The sequence below is a fragment of the Sceloporus undulatus genome, chromosome 4 (assembly GCF_019175285.1).
Source record: "Sceloporus undulatus isolate JIND9_A2432 ecotype Alabama chromosome 4, SceUnd_v1.1, whole genome shotgun sequence".
In the NCBI taxonomy this organism is placed as follows: Eukaryota; Metazoa; Chordata; class Lepidosauria; order Squamata; family Phrynosomatidae; genus Sceloporus; species Sceloporus undulatus.
In genome coordinates this window covers 219,128,195-219,154,452 of record NC_056525.1, presented here as the reverse complement: position 1 = coordinate 219,154,452, position 26,258 = coordinate 219,128,195, and the positions used below count along the sequence as shown (strand labels likewise).

Sequence of the window (26,258 nt, the reverse complement as noted above, 5' to 3'; positions counted from 1 at the left end):
TTTATTAATATATTCTGAATGAAAGTATACAATACAGAATTCTTGTTTCACTATCACATTTCTATGAGCTAAAATTTTCAGTGAGTGAAGAAAAAACACAACTAAGCAGATCTCTTTCCTAGTTCATTTGAGTCAGATCTGGTGCCAACAGACTGTGTGGGAAGTGAAGGCAAGTCACCTTGGAATTATTTATATTCCCTATATAGCAACTCATTACATTATCCTGCCCTATAGCAATTCATGCTAGTAAGCTATTCTCAAGTCCATAATTACTTTCCTCTATAGAAAAAGATATGAACATCTTGTTGTTTTGAAAATCTTTTTTGAAAAATTACGCTATTTGAATCAAAGATTTCCAACTACAGGTTTACATTTACAGGTCTATTCCTTTGTTGTTGTTGTTGTTGTTGTTAACTTTTTCAAATTGACTTTGACTTATGGAGACCTGGTGATGGTGGCTAGTTGGCAGCAACGGCAGCTGGCCAAGTCAGTCTCTCACACTGCTTCCTTCCCGTCAGACCTCCAGGGATGATGGCAGTTGGTTGGTGGCAACACAAGTGTCTATTCCTAAGCTCTGCCAAACATTGTTCAGCACTGCTAAACTGGTATCTTTCGTTCACCATTGCAATGCAAATTCCTCTTGCTCTTTAGAGAAGAGCCTATGCATAAGAGGGGAAAAATATTTATTTGAAATTGATCTCCGATTTATAAAAAGAAAACAATTCAGTCTCATGAATTCAAGTTACAAAACCATTTATTAAGCCCTTTTAAAAGTTTGACTAACACCAAAGACAAACATTTATCTTACATTAAAAAATTCTGTGCAGTACCACAGAAGTGGTAACCTATTTTCACAATCCTGTTCCTAGGATTCTTTTTGTCCTATGTCAATTTGGTAACAGCTTTAAGGATCAATTGCAGCATAATGTGAATTTCATTCACAGATAATAATGGAGACAAGAGGTTGATAGGCAGAGCATGATGACAAATAATAATTTTCTTGCAAGCAGAAAGTGTTAAAGGATTTGTGCAGCATTAGAAGATATCTGAGCAACTACAAGTATGCCATTCAATACTGAACATGCAGTCTTTTGCAAAGAAAAGATAGGAAAGTGGAACTATGTCAACATATTTCATATCTTATAGTTATATCTGTGATATGGTTAAGGGAAGGTCGTCAAATTAGCCCTTCAGCAAAAGAAACTAACTCCACTTATAGCCAACTCCTACCAATGCTAATGGATGAAAAGTCTCAATGATATCTGTGGACCTCTTCCAAAGAAGCACAAAAAATACTGCATCCTTGGGTTCTCTTTAAAAATCATCTGCTTCCAAACATCAATGACACATTATTGGTTCATTTGTTTTTAGTTTTCGTGGCCAATGACTTTAACACAGTCTTCTATGGCTGCTGTAAAGCAAAGCAAAGCAAAGCAAAGGCACTACCCTGACAAAATGCCTAATACATCACAGTGAGCCTCAGTAAGGTTCAAGCTGACATATTTCCTGCTATCACAACCGCAAGATATTTAGCAGCTTACATTTGAACTTATATTAACCACAAGTTGCTGTGTCACCTGAACCTTGACAAACTGTGGCTAATTTTAACTATGTTTTGTTGGGGGGAAAAACTTCAAAACCGAATTTATGAAAGCTGCTTGTTTCAACTAACCATGCTTGAGATTAATCAAAGTTTGAGAATAAAACAGCACTCTAACTCATGTAAGTTAAAAAGACCTTCCAGTCAATTCACAAATGCTTGGTGGAGAAAGAAAAGTGTGCAAGGCCAAAATTGCTGTAATGCTCTACCATGATCTAGATTTTGTTATGTGTATCTTCTAACATACTGTAAAATGGTAAACTCAGTTACAGCATTTTAATGACACTCTAGGTGGAATTTTTAAATCACTGTCTTTCCAAATCCACAAACTCAGTCTGAATTTGGGAATTGAAAGAGCATATGAGAGAGATGTGGAGGTCCATGAGTTGTCCAAAAATGTAGGCAAATGTATTCCTCTCTGAGCCTCCATGTGAATGAATGTACAAGTCCCTCAATACTGTGCAGGTTTATTGAATTTCAGCTAGAAAGTCAGATCTAAAAACCAGTTCTTAGACCCAGCAAAAATTTTAATAAGTCTTGACATCATTCCAAGTGTCTAATCTACTTGGCAAAAAACAACTGGATTTATGCCCTACTGCTCTGAGCAGGCATAATCTATTGGGTACTGCTGCTGCACAATCAGCGCAAACCTTTTCCCAAGGTACTCCCAAAGTAAATGGAAATGCTTTCACATCACCAATAAAATCACCTCACTTTTCCCCAACATTGACATCTGTACTAAAGCAGCCAGAGTACAGACTGGGAGACTAATGCAAGATGCAGAATTGACTGTTTATTCAATAAATAGAGCCAAATTACTGCCAGATGAGGCAAACAGTGCAGAAACTGTCTATATACTATAACATTTTTTGTACAAACAATATTCAATACTTTTTATAAACTTTCAGATGCTAATTCCTGTTTTCCTGCGCAGTTATCTCAGAGAACTTCTACATAAACTGACTGAATACAAGTTATATAAAAATATAGATATGCATCAGGGTTTTACAAAACTTCACAGAGCTAAATTTGACATTTCTCTAAAATTGACGCCATCATAGAAAAGAATGTTGTTAAAAGTAAAAAGTAAATATTTTATTGAAAACACTTTTACACAATTTGTCCTGGTCCTGGATTTATGTGAAGTCACCTGCAGTTAATTACTATCTTGAGGTCAGCTGTGTACAAGGGATGGACTTTTTGAAGATATCTTTTTCGGCTGGATGATTGGGACATTTTTTTTCATGTTGTTGTGCTTTAAAAACACATTCTGGTTACTTAAAATATCCATTCCTCAAGTTTAAAAATTTAGTGACAGATCTGACAAATTAAATTTTATAAATATGAAATCAAAAAACATTACAGCAAATACCATGATCCAAAACAATATAGTTCTCAGTTACTAACACCTGATAGCTATAAACATTTAATAATCTTACACAATTTTTAAAGTATCAAAATATCAGATCTACTTGAAGAAGATCTACTTTCTTAGAAGTCACCAAGCACAGCAGTTTTGTTCCTATTGTGGATGTGCCACATTTAAGGGGAGCTCATAATAGGGACTCCACAACAGTGCAGCATCTGTTCATATACAACATCCTAATTTAAAAAAATGTGTGCAAGAGACTAGTGAAGAATGCAAATTGCAGCACTATGCTCACAGTCCCTACTACTCAAATGTTAGTTATACAACAGCAATTATTGTCAATAGCACCAACAATATTTTAGTTGGCTGCATGCCAGAGGGTAAAAACATGTTAGTTTCTTCCTGCAACAGTGCAGTCATTACAAGGCACTGCTTGGTGTATGAAATCTTGCATAATGTTTTTAAATGTTACTGAAATACAGTATGCATTTATTTTACAAAGGATCATAGTATAGTATCAGTTTCAAAGTCTGATTAAGATGTCCTATTTAATGTGCTAACCAAAATACCACAGTTTCAAGCAGGCTTAGTTCCACATCCCAGTATTAAAAAGAAGCCATAAGATAACATCAACAAACAACAAGGGATTGATTGTTGGTAGAAAAAGAAAACAAAATTTGTGCTTGATTTTCAGTTCCTCCACTGGGAAGAAGGGGGAAGGAAAAGACAATTAACTCACCCCTACAGAGGAAATCAAGTATACAAAGCTGGAAAATGATTTATTCACAACAGTCTGTCCCTGGAGAAAAAAGTAATGCTAGATTCTAGGAGATATTGATATTGAGGCACATTCGAGTTAAAGGTTTTTCAGGCAAATTTTATGGCTAGGCTGGCCTCTCAGAAGAGCCTGCAACTAGAGGTTTCCTTGTACAACGACTCAGGTTCAAATGCCAGTTGTAATATTCTCTTTCATTACTTAGTCACTGCTGTCATCATCATCATCATCATCTGATGTATCATTTAAAGGAGGTTTCGGTGATGGGCTATAAGAGTCTGATCTTGTGGACTGGCATGCAGACATCTCTCCTGTGGAAAGGAGGCCATAGCAGAAATCGCAGATTCGCACAGGCTTAGAAGACTGACTAGGTATAAGAAACCTCTTTTCAGAACAAGGCCCACATACAACAAACCCACATTTTCGGCAGTGGTGACGACGATTGACAGGAGTAAATTTTGCTTTCTGACAGCGCATACAAACAGTGGCTTCGGAATCAGGTACCCACACAGCTGCATGTTCGTTACTGGGAGTCTTCCCACTTTTAGAAAGCAAATCAGAGACACATTTATTTATATGGTTCATCCATTCAGATTTTTCTGTGGCTGTGGCAGCATAAACTGCAAATGATTTAGTGGGGGTCTTGATAAGCCATCCGTTCCGGAGATCCCCTTCATCCTGGATAGACTCAATAGTTACATTTTCCAGTGGAATGATGTGCTGTTTGTTATATTTCTTCTTCTGGATGACAATATTACCATACACAAGAATATCATTGAATAAGAAAAACTGCCGGGCTTTGGGCTTCTTCCTACACAACTTTGTTAGTACTCCTTCACCAATTAGTACACGGCCAGGAATAGTTAAAGGTTGTCCAGCAGCTCCAAAGCAGTTTTCCACTATGCTTATTCGTCTTGTATTTGCTTCACTGTTTGCCAAGCGATCCACCATCTTTCATTAGAATTCTGAAACACAAAAGAATACTTTTAGATCATTGTAGCTCTTCTGCCAAAATGCTGTGTTCATAAAAACATTTTAAAAATGTTCCCTCCCAAATTTAGTCACTGGTTGCATGCCATTGGAGACCATCTTCCTGTAACATCCATTACTATTTGGCACAAATCACTGACCACACAGCCCTGATTACTGTTTTTCAATTAATTAATAACTTAAAATGAATGTATCCATGGCCAAATTATTCCACATCTTTGATTCTGCTTTCCTACCAATCATAAAGATGTTGAAGATTAAAAAAAAAATTCTCCTCAAATTCAACCAAAATTTACCTTTCTGTAAATCCATTTGAACTAGCCTAGCAGTTTGGGGCAGTAGAAAACAAGTTTTTGTTATCTCCTGTGTGGCACCCTTTCAGGTAAAGTGCTATCTTGTTCTCAATCCAAATTCCCAGTTTTATCTCCTTCAGGCTAAATTTTCAATCTTTCCCACAGAGCTTCTTTTCCATACCCCTGAGCTTGTCACTGCCATACTCTTAACCTGTTTATATTCATCTATATTTGGGGGGGAAGGCCAATGCACAAATGACAAATGAACCTCAAAAGCCTGATTTGCCAGCCCCACCCCCAACCCTAGTCACTAAAAACGTCAAAGAAAGTATGGAGAAGCATGCATGCTGTCACAAAATGTGGCACTTTGCTTCCTCTTGCCCCCATTACCCCCCACAAATATCAACCCCACAAAAAACTGTTTAAAATTTACTATATTTTGAGCAACACCCAGAAGCAGAAGTGATATGTAATTCCTTGTCATGCCACAAGCAGTCATGCAAATGGACTCCACCACTTTCAGAGTGGCTCAGCCCCAGCTTGTATCATTCCTGAACTGTGACAAAGCATTCTGATTCACAGTAAAGTGGAACTTAGTAACTACAACTTGTAACTTAGGCGGGGTACAGACCGCCAGAAAGAGCCACCAAATAACCATGCAGCAGCCACCAAATTGCGTGGCGTGGCTATGCGGAAACAAAAGGACCGCTAAAAAGCGGCTCCTTTTAGAGCTGCCGCAAACTGCTTGTGGCGGCACAAGCACATTGCTGCTGCGCGTGCCCATCTGGAAGGCGCGCGGCAGTGACATCACAGCTGTACGTGCCATTTATACGGCACCGCACAGCTGTGACGTCCTGGTGACGTTCTAGGGTTGAGGGGCATCTGGAAACGGCGCCCCGAGGCAACCTTAACACATCGCCATGACATGCTAAAGGGCCTGTGTCTACAGGGCCTGAGAAACTAGAACTGGTTCAGGTTTTAATCATACATAGAGAACATCCACTCAAACAGGTCTTAAGTTTGTCAAGACCAACTTAACTCTCTGTGACTTCAGTAGTTTTACTCCACTAAATCTGGTACTAGCCAAAACACTTGTCAGGTATTCTATAAATTAGAAAAATAAACATGGAGGGGGGGGGAGTTCACTAGTCCTTTCCATCATCACTTCCTCCTGTTCCACCCTTCCCAGGGAAATTGCCTGTCTGAAGAGGAGAGCTTCCTCCTCCTTTTCAACTGGTTTTTTAAAATGCTTTTAAGGTATTTTTATCTTGTGAGCTGCCTTGGGTCCCTTTTTGGGAGAAAGGTGGCATACAATTGAAATAAATAAATAAATAATAAACATGAGATGATCACACAGATTCACATTCTGAGTCACATGGACAGCCTCCACAACCATTTGGCTATTCATTTGTACATAGTATCAGTGCTCAAAGCTAGACAGAAAAATACTATTTATTTATTCACTCACCTTATATCTACATTGCTAAAAATTCACAACATATTCACTATATATAGTGAAGTGTAATTCAGGTTAACTTGCCTTGTCCCAATACAGGAAAAAGGTAGAGCTAAAAACATTTAAGCAGGACAGGAGCAAAAAGAAGGGACAATCATTCATGTAGTGGGCAAGTCTAAGTAACTGTATGGACTGACAATGGAAAGAATTATTGCTCTTTTTAAAAATTGCATTTATACAAAGAAAAAAAGAAAAGTAAGAAAAAAGAAGGCCAAATTGGAGGAAGTACTATATATACTCATGTATAAGTCTAAAAAGTTTAGTAAAAAAAAAAAAGATTTGGGTCAACTTATCCATGAGTCAGTTTATGTACTGTACTTTAACTATCCCCTTCTTGGAGTAGTGAACGGCAAGAGCTGGGAGAACCTAAAAGAAGCACCAGCCTCCTCTGCTCCTTCCATTGCTGCTATGTTTCTGGCTTTTTTTAAAGCCTAGGTGGGAAAATAGTGGTTCTGTTTGGCATCATTTTTCTTTGCTTTGTCTTTTAGATCCCCTGCTACATGTCCTTAAGTTTTACCCGCGACTTATCCATACATCCTATCAAAATCCATAATTTTGGCTCCAAAACTTGCCCTCAACATATACATGAGGTCATACGGTACATAGAATAGGAACATGGGCTAGGCAAAACACTGTTAAAAGCTGTCCATATTTCCAAAAACACATTTTCCTGAAGCTGATGTTTATAAAATACATGTTCATGACAGGAAAAGCAGTAAGCAGCGCTGATATTTCTCTTTAAAAATCAGCACTAGTCAAAGAGAAAAAAACTTGCATTTCAGCTTTCAAAGAAATCCTATGAGGAGGACACTGTACCTACTTTACAGGATCAAAAACAGCTTTAGTCTCCTAAAGAATTGCCTAAAGGCAAAGAATGTAAACAAGTTTCCTGTAAATGGAAAGAGACCACTTTCTCTTATGTTCACATTGCACATGTGACACAAACAAATGATATTAATAAATCTGCAACAATCAGGCTGATACTAAGTTATATGGACAGTTATAACTGCATCATCTACTTTTTTAGAGGATATTTGACATATTCAATTTGAAAAGAGTAGCACTAAAAAAAAGGGAGAGGGGAACTCAGAAAAGGAGTAAGGAGTCTATATATGGCCTTTGTGGAGGAGCCCTACTTTCCTCTACAAATTAGGTGATCAGCCACCCTAAAGGGTCCTGCTGATATTACCAAAGCCAGACTCAGAACATGTCTCTTCTTGCTGGGGAATGGAAGTGGATAAAAAACAAACCAGCCCTGCTTCTAAGGCTGTTGTTTCTCTACCAGTGGTAGCAATAGTACCTTACTATGCAATGATATCTCACAAAACTGGTGAACACTTACATAGTCTAACAAAATTCAAAGACATAGGCCTGTTACAGACTGCCAAAATAAAGCTGCTTTGGGTCTCTTTGGAGGTATGCTATTTAAATGATGCATGGGTCCTAAGAGTCAGGAGGTTGCACCAAAGCCACACTCCATTCCTAAGCACCGGAGTGCAGCTTTTGGTGCAGCTTCCGGATTCTTAGGATGCATGCATCATTTAAAAAGCATACCTCCAAAGAGACCCGAATCAGCTTTATTTTGGCAGTCTGTAACAGGCCATTGTCATTTTAGTGTGGATCAGTAAGCAAAAGGAATCTTTAGCATCTTTGAGATTGAGGTCCAAAACACATTGCAGAAATCATCCAGTTTGAGACCGATTTAACTGCCCTGGCTCAATGCTAGGGAATTCTGGAAATTGTAGTTTTGTGAAACATTTAGCCTTCTCTGTCAGAGAGTTCTGGTGCCACAATAAACTACAATTCTCAGAATTCCCTAGCACTGAGCCAAGGCAGTTAAAGCGGTCTCAAACTGAATTATTTCTGCAGTGTGTTTTGGACCTCACAGAAAGAAATTGGTAGCATATGGTTTTGTAGACTTACGTCTGTTTCATCAGATGCAGAGTTAAGTGCCTAGGAATGGACCTTTATAGCTGTGAATGAGGTGACTGTATGCTGTGGCATCACTAGGGGGATGCAGACTGCACTGGGTGACACCCAAAGGAGGATTGCATCCAGTGGGGCAGTACACCCGTAGGGACTGGCACGGCTATTGGGTGAGCAAAAAAGGATGCTTTCCCACTTGACTAGCAGCCACACCAAACCTTAAACCAGGCCTTCTGGAAGCTGTGCCACTGCCCCTCTCAGTAGTGGCTGCTTTTGCAAGGGTGATACTTTTAGGGTCTAGCATGCTGACCCTCTGGAAAAGTCTTCAGGGTCTGTTGCAGCTGCTCAGAGAGCAGCCATGCCGAACCCTGAATGGGCACTCTGCAGGCCACAGCACAACCCCCTCAGCAGCAGTCTGGGCGGGTAGACAGGCAGGAAGAGGGCAAGGCAGTTCACCCCCCACCTCACGGAGTAATACCAACCTCAGCAGTGCCACTGACTACATGTGTGAATAGAAATGTAATACTTGTGGGTATGGTGATGAGATAAATAAATAATAATAAATAAATCGTTTATTTATAGCCTGCCTTTCCTTGAGATCAAGGCGGGTTACAACATCTTAATAGCAACAAACGATAAGTATAAACATCAAAGTACAGCAGTTCAACGTTAAAAACAAGAATTAAAAGCCAAGTTCAGATGGTAGATAACCATATGAATGGTGAAGGGAGATATTAGCATAAGGAGATGTGAGAACGTGGCCAAGAGAGTCATCATGATGCTGGGAAGTTAAACCAATTTTGCTATTTCTCTTTCCAATCTTCCTTTATAGTTTTTGTTTGTTTGTTTGTTCAAGGACTGCTGCTCTTAGGTTCAAGATGGATGATTTTTTGTATTCCCATTCTTAATGTCTGATTTATGTCCACTTATCCCATGGCACAGAGACTGCCCTGTTTGCCTAATGTAGAGTGCTGAAGGGCATTGTTGACAGAGGATGTCACATATATTAGATGATGAATAAGTGAAAGTACCCCTAAAAAGCATCTGAGGAAGCAGACTGAAGTCTATCAAAGCTCATGCTGCCAATTTCTTTCTTTCAGTTAGTCTCAAAGGCCTACCACCAAGAGCTCTTGGGAGGGCAGCATTATTGTCCAGAATGGGTTGTAGTGTTTGCACAGTTATGTGTTTTGCTCTTCATGCGTACTCAGTAAGGGATTCTGCAGCCAGCTCCTATTTATCTTGCCTCTTGTAGGCAGGCACACAGTTACAGTAGGATAGCTACAGCAAAATGTAAATTATTCCCAAGCTCAAACCGCACTGTTTACTAAAAACATGCTGCTGCAGTCTGAAATTACAAAGCTGTGTTTCTCTAGCCTTCTTTCACTAGCCTTACAATACCGGCATTGCTATTTAAAAAACACAAAAAATTTCCAGCGAAACAGAAAATGAAGAAAAGGGGGAGTGGGCAGGCATCAAAATCTGTGCAAAAAAGTAGGTAAAGGTAAAAGTTTCCCCTTTGACAAGTTTTCTAGTTGTATTCAACAGTAGGGATTTGGTGCTCATCTCCAGCATTGTCAAAGATGAGACAATTGTCAAAGATGAGAAACTCCGTAATGATGTGGCCAGCATGATTACACAGAATGCTGTTACCTTCCCACCTAAGTGGTACCTATTTATCTACTTGTAGTTTTTACATGTTTTCAAACTGCTAGGTTGGCAGAAGCTGGGACTAGAGACAGGAGCTCACTCTGTCATGTGGCGCTTGGGTCTCAAACTGCCCACCTGCCAACCTGGTGATCATCAGTCACTGGCTTAACTGCAAAGCCACCACGTCCCCATCATAAACTCTGTTAACTGTGTACAATGGAACAAGATGTAGATCTAACAGAAATCCAATTTTACCAGAAATCCCAAGATATTCCATCCAAATTTATAAAAAGAACTATGGCAAGAAATCTATGGCCAGTTATAACATTAAGATTCTTTCAATTTCTTTTCCATCCAGTAATAAAAAACTCATGAATGCACATCCAATTATCTGAGAAGGAATACACACAGTAATCTGTGTGCTCTGTTTATTGCAGCCTACCATAATTTAAATGTCTGATAGGCACAAGAAAGAGGAAAGCATAGGTGCATGGTGCAAGACAGCAGTTGATCAGAATTTCTGACTTATTTAATATGGGCTATAGGATTCTCAGGTTTTTGCACTTTCTAATTATTCTACATTTTTTTTTACAATTACTGTAACACTCTCAGCCTCAGAAGGCAGCAAAGGCAAACCCCCTCTTGTCAAGAAAGACAGATGATATCACCACCTTAGGCTCACCATAAGTTGGAAACAACTTTCCAGCACACAACAACAAATCTCTTTTAAGACAGCAAATGCTAAGTCACATGTTTAATTATACAGCCTTTTAAAAAGATGTTTCCTTTTAGCCAGCTTTTAACTAGCTCTACCTCAGTATCTGATCAAAGAGATTATTCTGTAAAACCTTATGCCACTTTATAATAAATACATCCTCCAAAGTTCATTTGAAGATGCAACCCCAAGTTTTTTTCCCTAAAATGTTAACCAGGCAGTATTCCATGTACATCACAATTCAATACTGGCGAGATCCACACTGCAGAAATAATCTATTCTGACACCAAAATGCTATGGAATTCTTGGGTCAATGCTATGGAATTCTTAGAACTGTAGCTTTGTGAGACATTTAGCCTTCTCTGTTAGAGAGCTCTGGTGCCACAACAAACTACAAATCCCAGAATTCCACAGTACTGAACCATGGCAGTTAAAAAGGTATCAAACTGGATTATTTCTGCAATGCGGATGCAGCCTTGGTTCTCTTATGTGAACATAAGCTCCATCAGGGCTAGCCTGGAAGAAGGGACTCCTCCCTCCATAACTGTCATCCTTCGGCCTGTGAGGGAATGAACAGGCAGGCCCAGCTCCATCAGGGCTAGCCTGAAGAAGAAGAGCCCTCCATCCAGTCCATCTGCCTTGGTCCAGGCCTCAAGAGGGAGAGAAGAGTGCTGGACCTGATCCCCTCCCTCTCTCACCATTTCCTTCTCCTTTCGTATCGTGTCTTTTTAGATTGTAAGCCTGAGGGCAGGGAACCGTCTATTATCCCCTCTGTTGTAAGCCACCTAGATTCCCAGTGATTGGGCGGCATATAAATAAATCCTATTATTATTATTATTATTATTAGTAGTAGTAGTAGTAGTAGTAGTAGAATTCCTCCTTCAAATCTCCTTGCTCAGTACAAGTGGGCAAAAGACTGAGGGACAGTTCAGAAACAGTGGAGGTGAGGCTTGTATATTCAGCAGGCTGTGTGTATAGTGTTGTACTGTGCCAAATATCTGTCACCTGTTGATGCACAAGACTGGCAAGCCAGTTTTAAATGAAACAACACACACATGGAATACCATAAAACTAGTTCTGTACAATGAAGTCTTTGTATTCTCTGCAATGACACTAGCTCAAATTTTGGGGCTTTCAATCAATTACTATTAATCATTTTGTACTAGCAAATCATACTTTGGCCAGATTCTCTCATACTTCTCAATCTTCTCAGTTTCACAAATTATCCTATTCTTAAGAATTTGCAAGAAAGCAGCATTCCCATATCTGGCTTCACAGCTGCTGTCACAGGACCTGTGGAATTTCCTGGGAAGATTCTCACAAAAAGACTGCTCTGCAATGAAGACTGTACAGCATTATAAACACTCCTGTGTTACAAGTTCATGATTCTCAGCTGACTTAGCTGATTCTTCCTCTGTGTTTTTTTTCTTTCAAGACTTTTTTCCAAATATGTCTTAGGCAAAAATGGGTTGTGGTGAAGACCAGAGATGGCCAACATGCAGGGCAGTAACAGGAATGAGCCTACATAATTGTATCTTGACCCCAGTTATCTCATCAATTCTGAAACAAGGTATGGTAAGACATCTTATTGTTCTAGTTGTGAAGAAACAAAATTCCATGTTCCCATGTGAATTCTGGAAAGGCAAGAACTACTGCTGATTTGGTCCTGTAGAGAATCATTCAGAAAGTATATCCTTCACTATGTCATCAAAGCACTTGCTTCATGCCCCTAGCTTTGAGCTAGTGGTCCTGTACATAAAGAGAACTGACTTGATCCAGCCCTGCTCCCTCATAAAGAAAATGGCTATTCGTGGATTATAAATTCTTATGCCAGTGCAAGATGATTACTGGTATTTATAAAGGAACAGAGCAAGGCACAGCTTTATAGGAACATCACAACAAGAATATAAGATTACCACAAGAAAAAAAGATAGGAAATGGAAACAGTTCTGAACAGAAAGTGCCTCCCAGCTGAAAGTCCCATATGTACAAGAAAAGAGAAGGGGTGCCATAGCCATGACAACTGCATTCTCCATGGTTCTGAAACACTCTCAGGGGAAGGTCATGAAAGATCCTATTTCATGAGGTTTCATATTATACTACAGACACTCAACTAAACTTTGAAGAGTCACTGAGAAGGAAACAAATAGTCTGTAAGTTTCAATACTTCATTTGTACACTCTGTACTTAAAAACATGATAATTTAGAACCTCCCACTAATGGCAGGAATAGCAACTCCAAAAGTGCAAAATTGTTGCATCTACAATGTGAAAGCTGAAGACTAACCTTTTCAAGATGTCTGTTATCAGCTTAGGGCAAAATTGGTGCCCATACAAAGTCATCAGTACTATACTACCTTTTAAAAGGGACTCCACATATACAGCTCCACTATACAGTATTAATCACTACAGAGCACATTCTTCTCAATACGTTTTCATCAGATTCCTTACAAGAAAAAAATATTGAGGACAAAGTATCATTACCACAACAAATTTAAGTGGATGTATAGAAACAAATAATGGCATTGCTGAAACATTCACAAAATGGACTTGAAAATGAAATCACATAAATGCATTAACTTTTGTAAACTCTAGTAACTTATTAAAAGGTGGGCTATAACTCACTGCCATAAATAAAACTAATCTGACTATTCTCTAAAGGAGAGATGGGTAAAGTGTAGCCCTCCGCAGGTTGGACTGCAACTCCCATCATCCCACAACTTTGGCTTTATTGGTTAGGGCTGGTTTATTTATTTGATGTATATCCTACCTTTCTCCCCAAAGTGCAAACCACTCTAATGAGAGCTGCAACAAAATCTGGAAGGAAACACTCTTCATTCCTGCTATAACAAAAGTGCTGAGATTAATCAAAACAAAAGCCAAACTAATCCTCTCTCTCTCTCTCTCTCTCTCTGTGTGTGTGTGTGTGTGTGTGAGAGAGAGAGAGAGAGAGAGAGAGAGAGAGAAAATAGGATTTTTGATGGCATGAAGAATTCCAGGAAATTCGTCACAAGCATCTAAGTTAATATACTAGTGATTTCCCCCCCATATTTTCCCACAACTATACTACTGTACTTGGTTCTCTTTGGTGATCCTAATACAAAGAATGGATTTTGCATTGGTTTTTAGAAATTCTGATCCATGTTTATGTCCTCTTAGCTAGCACAACTGAAACTGCATCTTTTATTTATCTTTGAAGAAAAACCTCAGTCATAAATACAGTTGTGAAAGCTGGGGAGGAGGGAGAGACATTAGGAGGAAAACACACACACACACACACTTTCCCCTGGAACACTTGAAAGACTGGAAACTTCAAGATACGTAGACATTTTACTCTGATATTTTCTCTTTTGAACTGAGTGAAATGCCTTTTAAGACAATATTTTCTTCATTCAAAATGCCAGGAAGATCTGCTTGCAAGACAGTCTACAAGTCAGAGAATGATAATTCCTGTACTTACTATAAACATACACAACGCCTGAATCCAAGATGTATTTCAACATCTATTGGGGGTTGTCATCTATATGAGAGGAAGACATGGGGAGCCTCCCCTGCTCATGACAACTGACTATTGATGCACTCAATATTTTCTATAATGAATTTATATCCAAATATGCTGTTAGCCTCTCACTATGATGCTACCTTTCTGTGGTGGTGGAACTGTGGTTCCCCTGTAAGGCAAGATGCTAAGATGATGGTAGCAGTGCTGCTAGTAGAGTCTCCTATGTCAGACAGGCTTTTGCTGAGGGGCCAGATTAAATAAGTCAGCTGGGCAGCGGTAGAGATGGGGGGGGGGGGAGTGATACTGACAGAGGATCTCTCAGGGATAACAGCAGTGCAACCATAGCTAACACTTGGTAATAGTTAAGGACACATGGTAAACCCCTTTTTAATGTCTATTACCATGAAAACCTTCTGGTGACATAATGCAAAATGCAACAAAAGAAGTGCCAGGAGATGACACTCCCAGGTCAGAAAGCACAACAAACCACTTAAGTAGAGCAGAGGACAACGATGAGTAGCACTGTGGTTAATGACACAACTGGACTCAAGACAAAAGTACTTTAGCTGATGTTGTGGTCAGAGGTAAAAGGAAAGTCCAAATCTTCACAACACATATTATAGGAACATGGAAAGTAAGAAGGATGAATCGAGGAAAGCTAGACATAGCAAAACAAGAAATGGAACATATAAACATTGCAGTACTTGGGGTGATCGAGCACAGGAATGGGGCATTTGGAATCAGACCATTATACAGAGTAAATGGGGTGGCATTTGTAGTGAAGAGAAATGTAGCAAAAGTAGTCAAACGATATAATGCAAAGTCTTAATAAATCATATTACTAAGACTTCAGGGAAAACCTATCAGTATAACCATAATCCAAATTTATGCTCCAACTACAGAGGCAGAAAAAGAAGAAACTGAAAGATTTTATTCTAGAGTCCAGGAGGAAATTGATCACACACCAAAACAGGAGTTGCTAATCACAAAACAATTGGAATGCACACGCAGCAAACAGAACAGGTTCAAAGATTGCAGGAAAATTTGGTTTAGGATCAAAAAAGGAAGCAGGAGAAAGCCAGCAGTTGGTTAATCACAAACACATTCTTCAAGCAACCCATGAGGCGACTGTATTCATGGACATCACCTGATGGTGAAAACAGAAATCAAACCAACTACAGGTGTTTGAGCATCCATGGATGGCCCTGCCCCATTCACCCAATGGCAGTGTATGCACACAGCCATGTCAGCACAGTCATACACATGGTGTGCCACTATTGGGAACAATGGGACTTGAGGTTCCACTTTTTTTGTTAACCATGGAGGGGGTCTGGAACAGAACTCCCACAGATAGGAAGGGCTAACTGTACATAACTTGAGGCAGAAGACAGAGAAGCGCCATGTTCTTTACAAAAACAAGACCAAAAGCGGATTGTGACACACAGCATGAACTGCTAATATCAAAAATTAGAGTAAAGCTAAAGAACACTAAACCAATCCCCCTAGAATTTAAAGGCAATGTTAAAAATAGATTGGCACTATTAAGTCTAATTGCACTACTTCTGCTTAATTGGCCAGGAGCCAGAAGAATTCTGGACTGAAGACAGGAACTTTGTCAGGAAGGGATGCAAAAATGACACCATTTAGGAGCACTGTTTCCAATAATTTAGCAAGAGCCTCAAAATTCCTCTTTCCTGGAAGGCCAGTATACACTAAACCCATGAAATGACTGAGCTTCTCATGATGATTTCAGCCCAGTAGAAGATGTGATGTTACTTGTTTTGCTGTGATAAGTAGGTGCTACACAGACTGACTCAAGGTGCCATTGTTCCCTGACCACTTCAAGGTCACACTTTATTTGTGTTAGTGACACAATTATTTGACCTGGATATAATCTAATTAACATTTCGTTTCCTAATCCTTGCAGAAATGTGAGCATTTGGGAGATTAAATAACCAATGATAGCTCCACAAATCTTCAGACAACTAAAAAAAAACAGACATCTGAGTAAAATCATTCAATGTTATGCAGGAGTTTTAAATCTGGACTCTAATATCAATTTGACAGATTACAGAAAGGAAATGTGATCTGAAGCAACCACCCAAAGCTGCATGCGCAACTGAGCTTTGGACACAAAACCTTTAGAAAGCAATGCCAGTGGCAGCAGAGTACGTTGAAATGCTTATAATAAATGAGTAGTTTATAAAATTTACACTTCAGCATACAGTGCATTTTTCATTATTATTATTATTATTATTATTATTATTATTTATATCCCGCCCCTCTACGATATGTGATTGGAGCAGCTTACAAAGTTAAAATATACATTCCCAAACCCTCAATCCTACCCCCCTTAAAATACAATTAAACAAATTAAATTAAAACATATTTAAAAAGATAGCATACAGACAATAACAGTGACTAAAGCAAGGTCAGGTCACAATTTGGGTTTTTAATTTGGTGGCCGGGTATCTATTCAGGAAAGGCCTGCCAGAAAAGATCCATCTTAACAGCTTTTAAAAAGCTGTTCAGGGTGGTAATATGACAGATCTCGTCCAGCTGGCCATTCCATAATCTGGGAGCGACAGCCAAAAAGGTCCTCTGGGTGGTCATAGATAGCCTCGTTCTTAAAGGTTGTAATAAATTCCTCCCAGAAGACCTGAGTGCACGGAGAGGCGGTCCCAAAGATAGGTTGGACCCAAGTCATTTAGGGCTTTAAAGGTGATAACCAACATCTTGTATCAAGCCTGGAAACTAATAGGCAGCCAGTGAAGTGATCTTAAGATAGGTGTTATATGGTCTCTTCTGGATGTACCTGAGACCAATCTGGCTGCCATGTTCTGTACCAGTTGAAGTTTCCGGATCAAGCATGAGGGTAGAGCGCATTACAGAAATCCTGACGGGAGGTTACTGGAGCATGTATCATGGTCTCAAGATCCTTGACTTCCAGGAAAGGGTGCAGCTGGCGTATCAATTTTTTGAAAGATCTACCAAGTGTTGTCCTCCTTTAAAAATTATTTCTAATAAGCAGTGTCAAGAGTTTCTTTATCTTGGGAGAAGGTGGTATCTAGTTCTTAAGGACATGACAGTATGCACAAAGTAGCTTTGATAGTTTAGGTTTAGATTTTAATCTCTGTTTCACCATAGTGTCAATGTGATATGTAGTAAAAGCACACAGAGACATGGCACACATTTATTACTCTAGATGGGAAACCAGATTGAATTTAAAATTCTTACAGCAACCAAATAAGCCTACCAGAATGTATGGATAATTAAATGTACTGAAACATCTGAAAACTAGTCAATTAATCATGAAGACAAACTTAATCTAAGGTACTAGTAGCTAGCTTGCTGAACTTGATTTACAAGTTAGGAACTGAATGAGTAGTTGAACAGTAGCCACTTTTCTTACACACAGAAACAGTATTTAGAACACATCTCTGTTAATTCTTCCCACTTAAAAATTTAAACCATCCTACAGTGAATTTCTGATCAGAGCTTGTTCAGTATTTTAAATGAAAATGCACTTTATTAAAATCTATTTAAGACCATAATACAATTATCAGTTGCAAACAGAGTATATTCATTGATTCAACTGCTGAGTGTTAAATCAATACTTAAATAAGTCCCATTTATTCAATGTGGCTACTTCAGTTAAGAGTAGCAATTGAACATAACCCTTAACATATACAAGTATTAGAAATGCAAAGTAATTTATAATATATGGAAAATTCTATCTCCTTTCTCCCCAGTGTAACTAAATTTGGTTATTTTAGAACAGGAGACATACAAATATTTGATACTGGCTGCAACAAATGTACTGTTTTCCCAGCTTTTATTAACAATTATAAACATGCTCACTATATTCTCTTCTATGAACCATATAAAGAAAAGGAGACATATGTAAGAAAGCTACTGTACTGCCAAGTAGTATCTGAAAGTCAGGCAAACTGCATTTCAGCAACTTGTGTCCAGAAGTCAGCAGTGTGTCTTTTAAATTTAGATAAAGCTAAGATTTGTGTAACTGCTACTGCATGTGGTCATGTCTTGGCTCCCTTACCCTTCTTTCCTCTCATGTTATTTCCCTGTTGCTGAAATGCATACCATAAGCTTCTTGGGCAGAAATCTGCATCTCTTAAGTATGTCGCTCTTAAATACATTACATACTGATGGCACAATCAGTCCCTCTATTTCTGATGCACAGGTTAAAAGTGCCAACATGTATGAAACCAAAAGTACTGGCCAGATTCAGAGGTTTACTAACAGCACCTTCAGGGCAGCCTTCAAGTTTACAGAAACATAAAATTATTGGGGGGGGGGGTAACTTCTCCCCTAAAAAAAATTACAGTGAGGACAACGCGTGGCTCAAAAGTCATGGAAAGCTGACTACTGAGAGGACAAGTGGATACCTGCATAAAAGGTGAAAGAAATGCAGTATCCTGGGGAAAGGGATGGCTGACTGACTGCAAAACTATTCAGAAGCATGCCACACTACAATATTTTGTTGCAGACCCTAATTCAAGGGTGGGCAACTGTAGAAGGGATAGGGGACAAATTTTGCCCCTGTGGTTCCAAGTAAGCTACACAGGAGGACCCAGGAGGACCAGAAGAGAAGTGATGTCACTTCCAGTTTTGATTTTGGGCCATTTGTGGCTTTTTCTTTTGGAGGTAACTGTGACACTTGGGGAACAGGGGACAAAATAGTTTTGAGCCATGGCAGGGCTGGAGTGTATGTGGAAAAATCACCCCCATTTTTAATATTAAAAAGGAGGGATCTGGGGACTATGGAGACCTTCAAGGGCCATATTTTAGTTACCCATACCCCAGGTTTACAATAGTTAACTCATAGCACCACCTTCACAACACCTAGTAGGAAAGACCAGAAACTATTTCTGAGAAGCAGATGAACCTCCACATCTCTATGTCCAAATAGCAAAGCCTTCCTAAGATGCCAGTGTAATGCAAGTGCACTAGCAGGATCAACAGATGTGACAAAGATTGTACTTTCTCTTTCAGACAATTTTTCCTGTTTTGCTCTTTGATCTATTATACATTTGTGGAGAAAATCCATTTAGAAACACCCAAATTGGAAGCATTCATTATTGCTCATGCTACAATATAATTTAAACAGAGTTAGAATAGACTAAGGCTCCATCCACACTGCAGAAATAATCCTGCTTGACACCACTTTAAGTGCCATGGGTCAATGCTATCGGATTCTGGGAATTGTAGTTTTGTGCAATATTTAGCCTTCTCTGCCAGAGTGTTCTGGTGCCACAAAAAACTACAAATTCCAGGATCCTATAGCATTGATCCATTGCAGTTAAAGCAGTGTCAAAATGCATTATTTCTGCAGTCCAGATGCAGCCTCAGTTTGAGCTGATGTTTTACATCAACTGAATATCAAATTATTTATTTGTTTTTATTTATTTTGTACAGTTGTGTGTGTGTGTGTGTGTGTGTACAAATGCACTGCTAAGTATATATATTTAAATGCAAGATAATCTGTAACTACTGAAAAAGAATCATTTACTGGCAAAGATAAAAAAAATAAAAATCAGATGACCATCCTTACAGGAAATAGCAGCCGGCTGAACAATTTGTGTCGATTTTTAAAAGCTACAACAGCAAACAGTCAACATATTTTTGTTGTATACTAACAAAATGTAAAGCTCATAAAATTTGAACAGTTAAGTTTCTCAGAAGAGATCTTTAAGTGAACATACATTCACAGTACTACCTTGACACAAAGCCTGACCCATTTGTCTGTAGTTTTAACACTGCATGGTTTTGTTCTTAGTATGACTTGGGTCCAAAACACACTGCAGAAGTAATCCAGTTTGAGACCACTTTAACTGCCCTGGCTCCAGGTTAGGGAATTTTGGGAAATGTAGTTTTAATGAGACAGTTGGCCTTCTCTGTCAGAGCTCTGGTGCCATAATAAACTACAATTCCCAGGATTCCCTAGCACTGAGCCAGGGCAGTTAAAGCAGTCTCAAACTGGATTATTTCTGCATTGTGTTTTGGACCTTGGTTAATAATACTGCCTGCTCTTTTTTAAAAAAAAACCTATGCATTTGCACATTATTTTCATAAATTACCTTAAACACTGCAGACAGCAAGGTATGGCTCTCCTAAATGAACAAGCAAATAAGAGTTAAAAAAGAAAACCCTTTCCTATTACAGTAATTCTGTCCCATTTACTTGCACTGTACTTTTAACAGTGTGGATTTGCTCCTAGCATGACTGCATTAATAATAAGAGCGTTTTAAAAAGTGTGTATTTTGTACATTAATTTTATGAACTACCTCAAGTTCTATTTAAGCAGGTATGACTCTGCTAAATGCACAAGCAAATAAAATTCCAACTATAGATAGGTAAGCCAGCCTGGAGACCTAGATTCGAATCCCTGCTTGGCCACAGAAGCCCACTGGGTGACACTGTCTCAGCCTCAGAGGAAGGCAAAGGCAAACTCCCTCTGAACACATCTTGCCAATAAAACCCTGCCTTTTGCCGCCATAATTCTGAAACAGCTTGAAGCAACACAACAAGACTAAAGAGAAAACCCCTTTCTTTTTAAAACTGTTTACTGATCATTTTCCATGACAGACAGTGTGGTGTAGTGCTTTGAGATTTGGGCTCTGACTCTGGAGGCCAAGGGTTTGATTCCCAGCTTGGCCATAAAACCCACTGGGATCCAAAATACTGCAAAAATCATCCCAATTGAGACCACTTTAACTGCCCTGGTTCAGTGCTAGGGAATCTTGGGAATTGTAGAGCTCTCTGACAAAGAAGTCTAAATATCTCACAAAACTAAAGTTCCAAGAATTTCCCAGCATTGGACCAGGGCAGTTAAAGCAGTCTCCAAGTGGACTATTTCTGCAGTGTGTTTTGGAGCACTGTGACTTTGAGCAAGTCACATTCTCTGAACCTCAGGGGAAGGCAATGGCAAACCTCCTCTGAACAAATCTAGCCACGAAACCCCCATGACAAGGTGTTGCCTTAGGGGAGCCCTAAACTGGAAAGGACTTGAAGGCAAACAACAAGGAAGAAGAGGATGCAGGCCAGAGCTTGACAAGGAAAGGGGGAAAAAGAAAGCAAGGGCGTGAACACCATCTCGGCCAGGCCCAACAAATTACATAGAAGAGAGCGGCTTAACTTCCTCCAAACTGGAATCCACTTGCTTAGCTAACCTTGTTGACAGGCACAGGAAGTCCCTAGCCTTGTGATGCAAAACAATCACACACCGCCACAAAAACTCGCTTGCCAGGGAGCAAAAGGCAATAACAAACAGGCGCGCTTTCTTTGGAGGGAAATGAAAAAAAACTGACACTTTTACTTCCTTCCGCACCCCACAAACAGGCTCACAAAGGCTGCTTCTCCACTACAGAAATAATCCAGTTTGACTCCACTTTAACTGCCGTGGCTCAATGCTATGGAATCCTAGGAATGTTGTGGCATAAAAGCCTACTGAGGGACCTTGGGAGAGTCACACTCTCTCAACCTCAAGAAGATGTCAACAGCAAAAGCCCTCTGAAGAAACTTGACAAGAAAGCCCCATGATTGTTGCTGTGTGCCCTGCGGGGTTTTCGTGGTGAGTTTCTTCAGAGACAGTTTGCCCTGGCCATTCTCAGAGGCTTGACCAAGATCATTTGGTGGGTTTACATGGCTGAGCTGAAATTCAAACCCTGGTCTCCAGAGCCCTAGTCCAACAGGCAAACCACTCGCCTTAGGGCCACCATAAGTCAAAAATGACACAAGGAAAACAACAAGAAGGGGGTAACCGAAATTACATGTCCCCCTCCTCAAGCCCTACTGAGGGGGACATTTAGGACTTCCTTCAGTGGTCTCCTTTTCGTCTTTAGAGTCCCTAGAGATAGTGCCAGGAAGCTTAAGAGGAAAAGCCGCCCCAACTGTCACTACTTTTCTGTACTGTCCATAAAAGAAGGTCTGAAGGGCCACCATTTGCCCTCTTGATACATCTCCAGAAGATCTGGCTTGGCCCAGAGTCCCTGTTGTGTCGTTGTTGTTGTCATCATTGTGTACCTTCAAGTCATTTCCAGTTTATGGCAACTTTAAGGCAAGCCTACTGTGGAGTTTCCTTGGTACATATCTTCAGAGGCAGGGTGACCAGAGGTCCTCCTTTTCCAGGACATGTCCTCCATTCAAATCTTCTGTCCAGGAGGAATTCCAAAATGTCTTCCAAAGCATGAGTTATATTTATATTATTGTGTTTTTCCCCAAAAAACCCCTTTCCTTTGGAAATATATTGTACTTTTGTTGAATGTCCTGCACTTTTCGGTGCTTTGTCGTCCTTTGCATTTATGACCTTGAACCAGAAAACAGTTAAAGCCGTACCAAACCGGGTTCTCTCTCCAGTGTGGATGCTGCCCGGATATCTCGACTTTTAAAAACTAACACACAGAAATTGTGCTTCTTAGTCCTGCTCAGCGTTGTGTAGGGATTTAAGTACTGGACTAGGACTCTGGAGAACAGGGTTCAGTCACACTCTCTCAGCCTCAGACTATGTATGGCGGTGGCAAAGCCTCCTCCTATGAAGGAACCTGTCCAGAAAAACCCATGATAGGGTCCCCTTAGAGCCGCTCTAAGCGGAGAACGACTTGAAAGCACAATGAAAACAACAGCACACAGAGGCAGGTCACACTCTCTCAGCCTCAGAGGATGGCCAGGGCAAAACAAAAACAAAATCAGCTCTGAAGAAATCCTGCCAAGGAAACTTTGCCATAATGTCACCTTAGAAACCTTCCCAAGAAAACCATGTCATCGCATCACCTTAGAGTTGCCTTAAGTTGGGAAAGACTGGAAAGTACACACAAACACACACCGAAACAACAACACAAGTCACACTCTCTCGGCCTCAGAGGATGGCCAGGGCAAAGAATACAACTCTGTGAAGAAACCTGCCAAGGAAACCTTGTCGGAAACGACTCGAAGGCACTCAAGAACAAGAAGAAGAAGAAGAAGAAAGTGCTTCTCAAAATGGAGGCTCTCTTCCTCCTCGGCGAGAGAAGGCGGGAGCGGAGGGGAAGCAGGGCTCGGGTCGCCCTCTCCCTCTCCTTCTCCCAACATGGCCGCGTTGGGCAAAAGGACCGCCGCCGCGACCGAGGGGGAAAGTTTCCTTATGCCCCGGAGGCGCCCAAAGAATCCCCGGCGGCCAGGGCCACCTGAGGCTCCCTCCCAGGCCCCGAGGACGCTTACTCCGGCGCCGGACGAAGCGCTCCCGGCTCCTCTCTCACTCCTCCTCCGCCGCCGCCGCCCTCTCGCAGCTAGGCTTCCCTCGGAAACACACGGAGCAGCGGCAACCTGAAAGAGGAGGAGGAGGAGGAGGAGGAGGGCCAGCCTCGGCGGCGGCACTATGCTTTCCCAAGACTAGTCTGGAGCCAAGAGGAGGAGCAGCGGCGGCAGGCGCCATTTTGGGAGAGAGGAGGAGGAGGAGGAGGATTGAGAGGAAGCCCAAAGGGCTTCAGGGGAAGACAGAGGCTCTTCCTCGTCAGGCCCCTGCTCCCTCTCCCATCATCATCATCATCATCATCATCATCATCATCACACAGTGTATTTATACCCCGCCTCTCCAATGAAGTCGAGGCGGCCAAGAACATTAAAATACAATCAAATACAACGTCCCAGAACCCCAGCCACCCACCACAACCTATAAATCATAACACTGAACAGTAACAATAAAGGGAAGGTCCTTGTTTTGTACTTTTATCACAATTAGGAAGTATAAATGGGGATTAACCCATGATGATAATCCTGCTCAGAATTAATAATCCAGAGAAGTCCCAGAATGGTTCAGGAAAGGGAGAGGCACTAGGGGCCACACTGGAAACATAAAATGGCAGAGAGAATGGATCATCTGGATTCAACACAGAAGTGAAGCTAATTAAATTAAATGAAACATAAGATTAAGAGTTGAGGAGTCTCTTCTTGAGGAGCCTTGGTCCCTTTCCCATAATAATAATAATAATAATAATAAAATGTATTTATACCCCACCTCTTCAATGAGATGGAAGCAACTAACAACATTAAAATATTATAAAATACAATGTCCCAGAATCCCACCACACACCATAACTAATAAATCATAACAGTAAACAACAATAAAAAGAGGGCCGTTGTTTTATATTTAATCACATGTGGGGACACAATTGGAAGTATAAACAGGGATTAAACCATGATAATCCTGCAAAGTAAGACTCCAACCATCCATGGAGAGAGAGAAATCCCAGAGTTTTAAGTTTGGTTCAGGGAAGGAAGAAGCACCAGGGACCACACTGCAAACATGCGATGGATAATGGAGTGTACCAAGGAATGCCAAAAGAAAGTCAGCCTGTGCTTTATAGACTATAGCAAAGCCTTCAACTGCATAGATGATGAAAGGCTATGGGATGCCCTTAAAGACATGGGAGTGTCAACACATCTGATAGTCCTGATGAGGAATCTTTACTCGGGATGAGAGGCCACTGTCGGGACAGAACATGGAGAAACAGAATGGTTCCCAAATCGCAAAGCAGTCAGACAAGGCTGCATCTTACCACCCTACTTGTCCAACTTACCGTATATTCTCAACTAAAAGTTGACCTCATGTATAAATCAAGGGCAGATTTGGGGGCCAAAATTAGGAATTTTGATATGACACATGGATAAGTCGAGAGTAACATTTAGGGGCATGTAACAAAGGATATAAAGGATGAAGCAATGCCAAATAACTTACAAAATTCCAGGAGGCATAACTGTTTGTGTTCATATTAAAAGCTGGATCAATGAGAGAATAGAGGGAAGTCAGTGCTTCCAGGATAAATTACTCACTTGCTTTTCACCAGGGGATGGCTCGTATATATATGAATTAAAGTACAATACTTACATTGACTCATGGATAAGTTGGCTCAGGTTTTTGGGGTCACTTTTTTGACTAAAATTTTTAGTCTTACACATGAGTATATACAGAATCTCACTTTATGGACCTGGGCAAAAGAGGCTTTTTCACACAAGATCAAGTTTGACCATGCATTCCTGTTAGAAGTATGACCAACTTCTGGGTAGGACGTCTTGTACAGTGAGCCCATAGACAGTTGTAACCTTAGTGTTGGACCAGCCTCTCTGTGGCTTTGCTGTCATCTTGCACAGAGTACAGGATTATTGTCAAATCTGTTTTGTATAATATGTGCAGGATTAGATGTGAGCATGACCTTGCGCCTGTGTTTGAAACTATGGATAAGAAGAAAGAGCAACAGTAAGTGTTCAAAAAATATGTTGAGTGCTGCACAAGATGTAAAACTGGTGTAGATTAGCAGGTCGGCAGGTATAGCAATAAGAAACACCATTCCTTTTTTCCCAGATCAACCATTATAACTGTCACCTCTTTAAACAAGTGTACCAATTTGTTCCCATATCTACCAGTTCCAAGTACTGCTGTACTGTACAGAAACCCACTTGAAAAGAAATAAAATGTAGAAGTAAGTAAAGAAAGTAGCAGATGCAGGAGAACACTAACAAAGAAGAAAAATGAACCTACAGTGGAGTAAAATAAACTAGTGTTTTTCTCAAGACAAGTTTTAAAAATATGATGATCTAACAGGAATAAAAAAAAAGGAAGGCCAATGTACTGCAATTGAAAGGCAAATGTACTGTAGTCATCCCAACCACATTTAAACAGGATGTCCTACTGAGATGAGATTATTTGTAAAAGGTAAGGAGAAACAGGATTATTATCATACTGTTGCCTGAATGAAAAGAGCTTTCTTCGTACCTAGAATTTTTAAAGTATTAATATTAAAGGATTTAAATTGTGTTTGCTGATGGAAAAAAATCAGGAACATCCCTGGAGAGGGGTCATATACTACCAACATAAAGCTCTTAGTAGAAAAATATGTTGGTGACAATTTTATATTTGATTTTTCTAATG

The 26,258-nt window shown here is 40.1% G+C and overlaps 1 protein-coding gene across 5 annotated transcripts; it reads right to left on the bottom strand.

Moving 5' to 3' along the window:
* Positions 1-736: 736 nt before the first annotated feature.
* PLEKHF2 (pleckstrin homology and FYVE domain containing 2) lies at positions 737-23,752 on the bottom strand. Of its 5 annotated transcripts, none has more exons than XM_042463060.1 (3): positions 23,258-23,545; positions 20,434-20,466; positions 737-4,709 (listed from the first exon to the last, which is right to left on the bottom strand). In XM_042463060.1, the coding sequence occupies exon 3, from the start codon at positions 4,693-4,695 to the stop codon at positions 3,946-3,948; it is 750 nt and encodes a 249-aa protein (XP_042318994.1). In that variant the 5' UTR covers positions 4,696-4,709; positions 20,434-20,466; positions 23,258-23,545; the 3' UTR covers positions 737-3,945. The 5 variants fall into 5 exon arrangements, with proteins under 5 accessions (XP_042318994.1, XP_042318995.1, XP_042318993.1 ...); XM_042463061.1 differs by having other exon boundaries at positions 23,267-23,545; XM_042463059.1 differs by lacking the exons at positions 20,434-20,466; positions 23,258-23,545 and adding an exon at positions 23,552-23,752.
* Between the last annotated feature and the right edge of the window lie 2,506 nt (positions 23,753-26,258).